The following is a 12,318-nucleotide window of genomic DNA, read 5'->3' on the forward strand; positions in this document are numbered from 1 at the left end:
CTATCACCAGTATAAACACGCATTCATCCATTCGTTCTTTTTCCCTTTTTGCCTTGAGTCAGTGTATGCTGCATGCTGTAATGGCTTCTGCTTGGATAGCCTTTCTCTGCCACCAGAGATCTGAAAGCTTGGCAGAGTCTGAAGGGGGCTTTCTTTTCTGGAGAGAAATGGGTGCGGAAGCTGCTCCAGCTTTCATGTCCCTGGCAACTCTGTTATTGTTGGATGCCCTTTTTATAGGCTGCTGGTCCTAATCGGGCTGTTTTGCCTAAGCCCCTGTGTTCCTGGGAAGGAGGGGTGTGTGTGTATTATTGGACCTGTCTTGGCACTAGCGTGAGGGGCTGTGCTGAGGTGGGGAACCCTGCTGTGTGCCTTCTCCAGCATTATTTGCTGAGTGGCAAACTCATGGGCACAGGAGTGGATATGTATTGTGCAGATTCCTGCTTTTGAGTCTGCATGTGACTAATGTGGGAACTGGAACAGAGACTTCTCTTATTTTTGTATAAAAAAAATAAACTATGTTGGTTTTGTGCACACATGGAGATGGAAGCGAAACGCAAAGAAACGCCAACCTTGTTCAGTGGGGTGCTCTTAATAGTTTCCGTATTTAATATAGACTAAACCACTCTGTAATATTTGAAATAGTCTTCTAAGAGACTTGTAAATTAATTTAACATGGATTAACTGACAAAAAGAAGCTAATTAGACTCATGGAAACGCCAGACAAAGGCCTGCTGGAACAAGTGGGTTATAGCTAGTATGATGAATCTTCAGAAAATGTCTGTCCTGGGCTTGAATCATCAGATCTCTGTGCTCTTGAGATCTCTGCACTTTCATGCTGTGTTGTCCGGACATCAGAAGAGGCTAGACCCAGGAGTGGGGAACCTCTGACCCTTGCAACTCCCATCAGCACAAGCCACCATGGTCAAAGATTATGGGAGTTGTAATTCAGTAGCAAGGGGCTGCAGGTGCCAACATCCTTGAACTCGACTCTAGAGCAGGCACCCCCCAAACTGCGGCCCTCCAGATGTTTTGGCCTACAACTCCCATGATCCCTAGCTAACAGGACCAGTGGTCGGGGGAGATGGGAATTGTAGTCCAAAACATCTGGAGGGCCGGAGTTTGGGAATGCCTAGAGCATCCAGCCTTAAATTACAGTGGAGAGGAGAAGGACTGTCTCAGTCGATATTACAGTGCAGAAACCCAGGCCGGGCATCGGGCTCAGCAGACCTGTACATACAAGGTCACTGTCATTTCAACAACAGAATATATTGATTGGAGGCTGGTCCTGAGAATCCTAGCTTTTGCTGCAGAGCCTCATGGTTGTAGTGGAGAGAAACTAGCCTACAGAAAAGCAGGGAAGGTCTGGAAAGGATTCCAGTGGCTGATGTGGCAGGTATGAGAGTGAAACATCCTCATTTTTCCCAAGTTGGAGAAGGCTGCTTTAAATGTCATTTAATAGTGTGTGGTTCAATGTAGTCTAGATTTGCCACTGTTCCATAAACTCTCTTCTAACTCATGCGGCCGCACTAAAGTCTTGCCAGCAAAAGTAGCAACCTTGCAAAAGGGTGCTGACAAGCTTTGGTTGCATTTGTCTGAACAGAGGAGATTCATCTTGATTCCCGGGGATGAATTCTGAAAGTTATTTCATGGTGTTTCTTTTATGCTGAGGACAGAGAGATCAGAAAGTGAGTGGCCCAGCCAGGACATCTACATCAGGCATCCCCAAACTTTGGCCCTCCAGATGTTTTGGACTACAATCCCCATCTTCCCTGACCACTGGTCCTGTTAGCTAGGGATCATGGGAGTTGTAGGCCAAAACACCTGGAGGGCCGCAGTTTGGGGGTGCCTGATCTACATCATTCTTTCAGACTCTTTCAAACTGATAAGGCCTGTGGTTCTAGCTATGAACCACTCCATAGCTATTTGTGACCTCCTAAGAGAACTCAAAATGCTCAATGTTAACAGCACCTTCTTAGTTTTTGTGTGTGAGAACATCCAAAGAGAGCAATCCCAATTGCATCCAAAGTGGCAAGTAGGGGAATAACTACATCGGGACATTTTCATAGCATCTCCTCTCTCTGAATTCAGTGCAGTTGGCACCAGTTTTGGTGCATAGCCCACTCACCTTGTGTGAATTCGCAAGAGAAGGAAAATCTTATGTTCTCTTTCTGCCAAACTCAGCAAGGAAGTTGCTGGGGAGGTGGGGGATGAAACAATTCAAGTGGGGAGCGAGTGTGCAAGGGAGTGGGTAGCAGAGATGGGATGTAGAGAAACCTGCAGTGGTACAGAAACGAGGGTGTTATGGAGCGCAAAGGCGGGGAACGGAACACAGAATACTGCCTTATACAGAGTCAGACCTTTGTAGTACGTCTCTGAGATTTCAGACAGTCTTTCTCAGCCCTACCTGGAGATACCGGGGATTGAAACTGGAACTTTTCACTTGGAAAGTATGTGCTGTTCCCTTTCCCATACTGGCTAGCAGTAGCTGCACATAGACCTAAAGCGGGAGAGAAAGCGAGCTGTAAGATGGAGAGGGATACAAGGAGATTTCTGGAGGGGGAAAGCAGAAAAAGGAAATAGCAGATAAGAGTATGGACCAGTGGCACTGCAGACAGAGAAAAGGAGGCCTGACAGGGATGCAGAAAGGAGGGAACATGCTGTGGGCCACGCAGAGAAAAGAGGCGTTAACAGGATATTGTTTTTAAAAAGAGAACACTGAGCAATAAAATAAATTGGAAAAAATGCTGTTCCTTTGCAAGCCTAACAGAGTAGCCCTGCTAAGTTAATACAACTATAAAAGTGTCCCTTAGTATTTGAGTTGTGCACCCTTGAAACAGAACGATCAATAATACATGCTTTCAGCTTTGCAATCAGCAGTCATTGAGTAAGAACAGTCACTTACTTTTTTTCTAACCGAGATTTTGCTACATTTCCAATTATCCTGATGTGTTCTCTCCTCAAAGCTTGTATATTAAGTTGCTATAAGAAGTCTTAACATTTTGTCTGCTTTTCTTCTGTTCAGACCTTTGGGACCAATACAACCATTACTATCTAACAAGGTTTCTTGTCTGAAGATGCAACAAGCTATTCCAGGAATCCCATTATTTGAAACACAGGCAGTGATGAGGGTCACCGGACCCTGAGTCCCTTCTGATACCTTTTGTTTCTAGAAAGTCTTGGGGTGTTGAGTTCCTCCTCTACCCCCACCCCGGGATGGCTTGGCTCACTGTGATGGGCTGAAAGAATATAGATACCTTAGATGGTTACCCTAGCCGGGGCCTCAGTCTTGAAAGTGTTCTGGGAACAAGTGCTGGAATTACAAGGCTATGACTGATGCTTATTTTCCTTACAAGGTTGAAAAGGCATCTAGAGCTACTATTGTTAAACCCGATAGCCACCAGAAAGGGGAAGAGACTTCAACTGTGGGATCAAAGCCAGGCAAACAAATGTTGTCAACTTGTCTGCTTAAGAGAAAAGGGGTTGCATCTGAAGAGAGCGTCCTGCAATGTGTGCCTATTTACTGGAGGGCGAATGTGCAGACTGGCAGCAACATGGAGTTTTTGGAACCCATAAAGACTTCAAGGCATTGCTTTGATATTTTGTTATTGCTGTTTGTGCTGGCTGCATTATCCCCATGTCCCATGAATTATTTTAAAGTGTTCTCGAGGGCAGAACTGATCAACTGCAGGCTTCTCTGCTAAGTACTCCAGCCAAGGGGTCCCTGAAGCTCCAGCTGTGTGTGTGCTTTTTCCTAGCTAGTTTTGGACTTTCCCCCTCCCCACTCTACCCCAAGGAACACACACTGGCATGACTCAGTCCTGGGGCTTAGGAAAGGCCAGTTCACAGATCTCTGCTTGTGCTGGGAAGCAGTGAAGAGAGGTAAGCATCCCAGAGTCTGGGAAAAAGGCAGCAGACAACTGTGGTCCCATCTTCAAAGGAGCTGAAGAGGCCCCACATGCTTCCATCTAAATATTTATTCCCCCCCTTCAATGTATCTTAACATTTCTCCAAGTGTTGAACCAAGCTATTCTTGGCTTTGTCAACAAGAGGAAAAATACAAACGAGCTGAGGATCTTTTCTCATTGCTGTTCTACTTTCATATTCTTTGGTGCGGTTTTGGGCGCTCACATCTTTGAGTCAGTGAATCTGATGCTGGCAAAGCCTATGGAGGTTGAGAATCTTCCAGTAGACTTAGATACAGGTAGTTAGCCGTGTTGGTCTGCCATAGTCGAAACAAAATAAAAAAATTCCTTCCAGTAGCACCTTAGAGACCAACTAAGTTTATTATTGGTATGCTCTTTCGTGTGCATGCACACTTCTTCAGATACACACAGACTTGTTATACAGGGACAAACTTGGCAATTGAGTTTCCTGACGCACAAGGTACCTTTTGAAGATTGAACCTTCATTTCTGTGCTTCAGATGGAATGGGACACCTTGGTTTCCCATTGTGTCTGGACAAAGCCTGTGTAACCAATGAGAGAGCAAAAACAGCAAGTACAGTGAATATTGCACCTTTCCAGTTTGTATGTAAAGTCTTAGCCTGTTTACTGTCCCTCTGTGTTGTTGTTAGCAGAGAATATATGCCACTAAACATGTTAGTTTCTGATATGACTGTCTGTCCTGGGTGGTTCCATGTGCCCAAACAGCACCAGATATGTTCAATACTAATACTGTTAGTACTCCGTGGTCAGAACTTGCCTTAATTTGGCTTGGGAGTATCTTAAGTAGACTTTCTCAACTTACTTTACCCTAGTGTAAAAGTTCCCCTTTCAGACCATATCTCATAAAAGGTGAAAGACTTAAGCCTCTGTTTTCCAGCTGCCTCAGGCTCATTCTCTGTTTGATCATGGTCTCCTCTGCTTTGGAAAGCTTTTTTCTTGGGTATTAAATGAGACAAGGCCATTTAGGCAATGTCCCTTTGACTATGGTGGTTCTCATGTTTGTTGCCTTTCCGGAGATGCTCTTTGCTGCTTGTCAGGGAAGCTTTTGATCCGCTAGCTTCCCCATTGAATTTTCCAAGTGCTTGATTTCTGTGTATCTTGAAGGGGTGTGTGTGTGTGTGTTTGGGGGATGGTGTTGTGAGGTATTTCATGCTGGTAGCTTGGATTTCTGCATTCATGTGCATGTCCCCTTTGAAGCCCTCATTTATTTATTAATCTTTAAACATCAAACTAACAGTGGACCTGTGGCACTCTAATCATTTCGGCTCATGTAACGGAAAGAATGCTTCCTCTTTTGGCAGCTGCAAGTCCCTGTCCCCTGTCTCCAACCCCCCCCCCCAAACAAAAAATGGGAAAAAAAGAAAAGAAGACAACAGCCTCCTCCTGATCTCAAGGTCTCTGAACAAACTTGGCAAACTAAGTACCGTAGCAGTGCAGTGAATTGCATCCTTTTGCAGCAGCCTGAGGAGTGTGTGCCTCAGTTGTTGGGGAGGAGGATTTATAAAAGAAAGGCTGTTGAAATATATATTTTTTGGGGGGGGGATGTGCAGCCTTTCCACATGAAACATATACTGTAAAGTACAGATCCAGGGAGAACTATGTTGCTTCAAGTAATTGCCTCTGTTTAGCACACTGACAAACATCATTGTGACCAATGTGCTTGTAGGACTGTGTTCAAGGCTTCTCCAGCATGTCATGGGCTCCCCATTTGCCTCCCACACTCCCAGCTGCACTTTTTCAGTGGCTTCTCATTTGAATCTCTGGCGTGCGACTTCAGATGCCTGTTTTGGTTGTTGCTCACCTGATACTCGCCTCACTCCAGTTCATCTAGCATTAGAGTCTATGTAGCCAAGTTTGGACCGCTCAGAACACGCTAAAAGTGCCAAATGATTGGTCTTATTTTTATCCCCACTTACGGTAATATAGGCAGTAAGGCTCTTGAAATAGGGGCAGAGAGTAACAGCCTTTCTAAATTAGAATGGTGGGGGAGAATAATGTGATGTGTACTCCAGGACTGGTGAGGAAACTTCCAGTGCCTTAAAACTTTGACCACTATTTTATTTCCCTTTAAAAAGAAGGCAGCTCTTAAAATGATTGTGTTGGAGGCCTCTTTCTTTTGTAACTGAGAAGTGAGAAGGCTCAGACTGCTGCTACCATCAAAGAAGAGAGTGTTTCTTAGCTGTGAAATTCTACTTTGCACATGCAGTCCCGATTGATTTATATCAACTCTAGAAATACTTTTGTAGTTTCTAGGGTAGCTAGTGTTTGGCTTGGGTTTTGCCAATTCTTTTATCCACAAGTTTCTTTTTTTAGACTTGAGATGCCATAAAGAAACAAGACTCTCATCTTTTGATTTCATAGCTTATGAGTGTTTCTCTCTATGGGGAGGGATTCAGCATCACACTAAGGCAATTTGGCTTGCTGGATGAATCAGTCTCCCATTTCTTCTGCCTGCATTCTGTTTGGGGGTTCTTTGGAGTAGTTATGCATAGAATTACACTGTCAACAGCAGTTTCTCAAACTTTGATATCTGGTGAATAGTTCTCCTGCAGCCCCTTCACCCCACATTTAAATGGGAGGCATTGTACTTCAGCATTTTGCAGAGCACTGTAGGAGCACCTTTCCTTGCAAGATAGCCCAGACCAGGCATGGCCAAACTTGGCCCTCCAGCTGTTTTGGGACTACAATTCCCATCATCCCTGACCACCTGTCCTTTTAGCTAGGGATGATGGGAGTTGTAGTCCCAAAACAGCTGGAGGGCCAAGTTTGGCCATGCCTGGCCCAGACAATATTGCCTCCCATTATCCCTCCCCTTAGCCTTGTGTCAGTCAGGGCCTAGGATTCAGACCATGCTTTCTGGGCAGTGGTGAGCTTTCTGGGATTGCCCTGCATCTGTCAGCTCAGAAAACGGGGCGGTGTGTGTGTGTGCTATTGCTGCTGCTGTTTGGACCTCCCCACTCCAAGAGGCATCAGAGTGTGGTGAATGTGTGCAATACCTTTTCAAGGTATTGTGTGCTCACCTTTTCAAGGCACTCTTGAGCTCTCTTGCAGCATACACTACTTTAACAGCAGTTGGGGAAGACCTCTTGAGCTCTTCATAAGAGGAGAAAATGTGTATTGGCATTTTTAACTTTAAAAAAGGTAAAGGGCCCCTGGACGGTTAAGTCCAGTCAAAGGCAACTATGGGGTTGCGGTGCTCATCTCGCTTTCAGGCCAAGGGAGCCAGCGTTTGTCCACAGACAGCTTTCCAAGTCATGTGGCCAGCATGACTAAACCACTTCTGGTGCAATGGACGGAAACCAGAGCGCACGGAAACACTGTTTACCTTCCCGCAGCAGTGGTCCCTATTTATGAGGAGGAGGAGGAAGGAGAAGGAGAAGGAGAAGGAGAAGAAGAAGAAGAAGAAGAAGAAGAAGAAGAAGAAGAAGAAGAAGAAGAAGAAGAAGAAGAAGAAGAAGTAGTTTGGGTTTGATATCCCGCTTTATCACTACCCTAAGGAGTCTCAAAGTGGCTAACATTCTCCTTTCCCTTCCTCGCCTACAACAAATACTCTGTGAGGTGAGTGGGGCTGAGAGACTTCAGAGAAGTGTGACTAGCCCAGGTCACCCAGCAGCTGCATGTGGAGGAGCGGAGACGCGAACCCGGTTCCCCAGATTACAAGTCTACTGCTCTTAACCACTGCACCACACTGGCTCTCTTGCACTGGCATGCTCTTCCACTGGCATGCTTTCGAACTGCTAGGTAGGCAGGAGCTGGGACAAAGTCGCGCAGATTTGAACCACTGACCTTCTGATCGGCAAACCCAAGAGGCTCAGTGGTTTAGACCACAGCGTCACCCGCTTTACATGTACCTTGAGCTAGTTTAAATGAACTGTCTAGTCACCTAAATCCTGTATTTCATGCAGAGATGTCTGTGTCAACGTTTTAACATGCTGACTAATTCCATGTCCTGTTTGTAAGCTTTCTGAAACATCTGGCTAGCTGCTGTTGGATATAGAAGTAGATGGACCCCCAGTCTGATCTTGCAAGGCACTTCCTAAGTTCTTTTGTTGTTAATGTGTTGATGCCTCCAGGCCAAAGCTGAGATGCTGTGATAGCACAGATCTGTCACAGTCTGCCCTTTTAACCAAGACTATCAATATCAACTTTTTAGAGCATCCATTTTTGCATCTTTTCACATATGCCTCTATACTTTACCAACTTAATTTGGTAAGCTGCTTTCATTTGTGTACGAAGACAGAGATGGATGCTGCAAAAGGACCCTGCAATATTACACTAAATTGCAAATAGTTGTAGATGTTTATATAAAGCTTGGCAGGTTCATCTGAGAAAGAATGGTACAAATGAGGTTGGACTGCACTCTACTGGACTAGCCTTGGCTCGAGTGTCAAATAACACAAGTTCCTATATTAGGCACCATCTGTTCTTTCTGAAATCCAGCTTTTGGAAGGCCTGATGCTACTCGTCCTCTAACTTGGGTTTTGATTTTGGAGCGTTCTCCTCTTTTATGCGTTCCAGAGCCTTTTTCGGCCGTTAATTGAAAATATAACCAAAATGAGAATGTAATCTTCAGAAGATCTGGAGAATTCCTGATCCTAATGCGTTATCCCGGAAAAGAGGAAGGAGCAGGGCCAATCGTTCAAAAGCCAAAGGTATCCATAGCCCAGAGGCAGCATTGAGTGACTCATTCCTTGGAAGCAGTTGCTGCCAGCGGCAAAATCGGAAGTGGCCTCTAGTCTTCTGTTTTCATTTAATATTCTGTCCCATGGCAGGAAAATGAAAATGGCATGGAGATGGCATCGTTTGGTGTTATCCCATAGCAGTGAAGTTATAGGAATGTGCAAGAGTTCAGTGGCAAGGTGGATTTAGAGGAGGAAAGCAGAGGTGGAATGAAGTTGTTTTCTCTATAAATCTTTTTAATGTGTTCAAAAGCTGCCCTGAAAGTCCAAGATGATCATTTTGCTGATTTTTGTGCATTGCAGGCGAAAGGATTTAATCGGTCATATTGAGAGAATATACTTTTCCTTTCCTTCACCCATGGAATGTGTTGTGTCTTTGGGATTCCCATGTAATTTATACAACAGACAGAGGAAAGCAGACAAATGACACACAAATGAGCCTGAGAAGTAAAGGAGGGAGCTGTGGATAAGCCCCTTTGAGGGGAGGTTTTTATTGGCCAAACTCTAGGAAGGAAAACAGGTGGGCAAGGGATGCTGAGCTGGGGGGGGGGGAGAGGAAAAAAACGAGTCTGGAGGAGGTGACTGAATGTTGTGTGCTTACGAGCTGCTGTCTCATTCCTTTAAGTCTCTTCCAATTAAAAGAGCTTTGGACTGATGTCTTGCCAGTGGTGGGAATTGGTTGGGAGAGGAGGAGCTCAGAAGTTAAAGCGGGACATTTGTCAACCTCTGAGTAAAAATAGGGTAGCGGCTCTTATTGGGGCATGCTGTGTGTGTGTGTGTGTGTGTATTGCAACATTTGTGCCGCGTGTGTCTCATTCTTGAACTGTGTTCCTCTGCGCTCTGTCTCTCCCTTCTTTCTTTGTGCCTCACTCACAGGCCCTGCCATGAATTTTCTCTGACCCCTTGGGGCCATTCCCACATGAAGCTTTGATGTGTGTGCCCAGAGCTTGATTGACAAGGAAGTTTTAGTGGCAGCAACTGGAGAATCGAAGAGAAAAGGGCAGGGCTTTGAACTAAAGGGCTTTGAGCTCTGAGATGCTGTGCTTAGTTATCTCCTTCAGAATGTTAATTATTCATCATGATAATTGGGCAGGAGAGGGGAAAAAGAGAGGGGAGGTTATTAAAAAATTCCAACACTAACTCGCTACAAAAACCTCATTTTCCAACGTTGTGACTGGCGTGAAAAGGATAGTGTGTATGTGAAGAGGTTTTTTTGGGGGGGCTTCTTTTTTCTTTTTTAAAAATCCATTCCCTAAATAGTAGGATCCGTTCAGATGAAGGCAGCGGGGACATCAAAGCTTTTGTAAGAGTTTTCTTGGGGGTTTCTTAACTGTGTCTGGTACTTTTTAATTAAAAAGCTTACGGAGAGTCGTCTTTGTGACTGGCTTCTGGTAGAGCTGGCAACCCCGGGTCCCGCTGCTTGAGAAAGAAAATGTTTTTCAGGGGCCTAATAAATATTGTTTCCTACTGCTAGGATGTCAGGTTGGCACTGTGAAAGACCTCGTCGCTAGAAAGGAGGTGAACCTTGGTGCTGAGGAGGGCCGGGAGTGTGGGCTTTTCCTGAGAGCTAGACGTTGTCTGTCCCTTTGAGTGCCCATGCCCACATCCGCCCCTCAGGTGCTCATTCCAAATCTATGGCGGATGGGTCAGTAAGAGACATTCTGCGGTCACTGTTATGCAGGCTTATTCTTAGTATCCTGACATTGTTTCACATCAGTTGCTTCGAATAACGGAAGCAGCATGGTTTCTGAGGCAAGTGAATATAGACCATCCTGTCCTCTTTCATTCCAATACATAACTTTCGGACCCAAATTAGAGGTTCTCCATCAAGAACACCGATAATGGAATGATATGTTTGGTGGGAAGCATAAGATTTCCAGGCTTGCGATGCTGGGAATTTTTGCCTCAGTGTGCACCACCTTTATAGGTGTTAACATGGAACAGGATTTGCCATGTTGTTGCCCCTTCAGTTTGGAAAGATCCTTGTGGAGCTTGAGTTCTCACCATCCTGAATAACTTAAGAACTCTCAGGTATATTCCATCCAGGCCCAGTGAGCTAAGTTTCTAATTTGTCAGTAAGTCCTAGAATGTCATCATCTTCCCCCCTTCGTGACTTAGTTCTTCAGATGCCCTCGTTTCCAGGAAAGTGGTTTATTAGCAGATATCCAGCATTATTATTTTTTGCAGGTGCAAAAAACTCATCCAGCTTTGCTGCAATCTCCCTATCTTCCTTTTAGCATCATTTCTCTCCTTTGTCATCTAAGGGTCCAACTGCCTCCATGTCCTGCCTCTGACATACTTAAATTTTGTATTGTTTGTCTTAGTCCTTTCAGAACATGTTCCTCACTCCCTCTCCCCACCCCAAGAGCATTGCTAGGCACTTAAAAGACTTGGGGTATGTGCCCATGACACCTGCTTGTCCTAATTTATATTTATAGATGTCTCTGGGTGAATTAAGATGGTGGGTATCTCTAGAGCAAGGGGTGGCAGGAGGGTTTCACAACCACTGTGCTTTGCAAGGCACCCAGCTGCCCTCTAAGCAAACTAATGTGACCTTTCAACTTCATTTTAAATAGATATAGATAGATACGTAGGTAGATGGTAACTAAATCTTGTTCATTTGCTGTTGCTGTATATTCATATTTATAGGATTCTTTTTTAATTGCCCTGTATTATATACTGTTGGCTAACTTGGGTGCTTGATGTAGAAAGTCAAGATATTAAATTTAATTATTTATCCACAAATCCCCTCATTATTTAAGTTTTCTCTTTTGAAAACAAATGTGACCGTGTTGGACGTTCTGGGCAACTTTCCACATACATATGTATTGAACTTAGCAGCACAGTCAGTTCATCAACACTTAACATCTTACACCAGACTTCTCCAATGTGGTGCCCTCCAGATGTTGTTGGACTCCCAACTCCCATCGGTTCTGGCCAGCATGGCCAGTCATCGTAGTCCAAAACAGTTGGAAAGCACCAGATTAGGAAAGGCTGGGCTACATTGTGATTGTCTACATACGTAAAGGGCTTTGTTGCCAGCATGGTGGCATTCTTTGTATCCTTGAAATGCAGTGACCTGGTTTGCACAGAGTGGTGAGCCATTGTTTGTTTAAAAGTCTACACGTTAACCACAAGTTGTCCCGCGGACAATTAAACCAATGATTACTTGGTTTTCCAAAGTTTGGTTTGTTGCTTCTCCTGCTTCTCTTGCCTTATGCCTTTAGTTTGGTAAGCATCTAGGATGGGGTGGTCACACAAACCATGGTTAAGGAAGGAAGTTAGGAGTAATGCCAGATCATTGTTAGAACAAACCAAGGTTCAAACCAATGCTGCAACAAACCATAGCTTCAGTAAGTAAACCATAGTTAAGTTGTTGGGCAGCCAGGGTTCACACATAACACTAAATCATGGTTTACTAAACTGACTTAATGTTATGTATGAAACCAGCCATGTTGTGACAAGCAAGATTTCCCCACTTTTAAGTTTCAAGTAAACATTACTGTTCTGTGCATGCATGTTCCCAAGGCTGAGAGGAGAGGCATTTCTAGCTCTGACTGTGTTTCTTCTAACCCTGGATATTTTCTCTTGTTAACAGGCTAACCTCTTCCCTGCTGCTATTGTACATTTTGGATCTGAGATGCCGAAACGTGAGTCACTTATCTTGTTCCTCTCCATAAGAAACTCTGCATAGT

General features: G+C 44.6%; 1 protein-coding gene across 3 annotated transcripts in view; it reads left to right on the forward strand.

Moving 5' to 3' along the window:
- The window catches only part of ASPSCR1 (ASPSCR1 tether for SLC2A4, UBX domain containing), a 119,319-nt gene that overhangs the window by 104,106 nt on the left and 2,895 nt on the right, over positions 1–12,318 (forward strand). For all 3 annotated transcript variants that reach the window (XM_035104278.3, XM_035104281.3, XM_035104279.3), the window contains exon 13: positions 12,222–12,273. In XM_035104278.3, coding sequence (XP_034960169.1) covers positions 12,222–12,273 — 52 coding nt within the window. The remainder of the gene's footprint in view (positions 1–12,221; positions 12,274–12,318) is intronic.

Source organism: Zootoca vivipara, chromosome 2, assembly GCF_965207765.1.
Source record: "Zootoca vivipara chromosome 2, rZooViv2.hap1.1, whole genome shotgun sequence".
Lineage (NCBI taxonomy): Eukaryota > Metazoa > Chordata > Lepidosauria > Squamata > Lacertidae > Zootoca > Zootoca vivipara.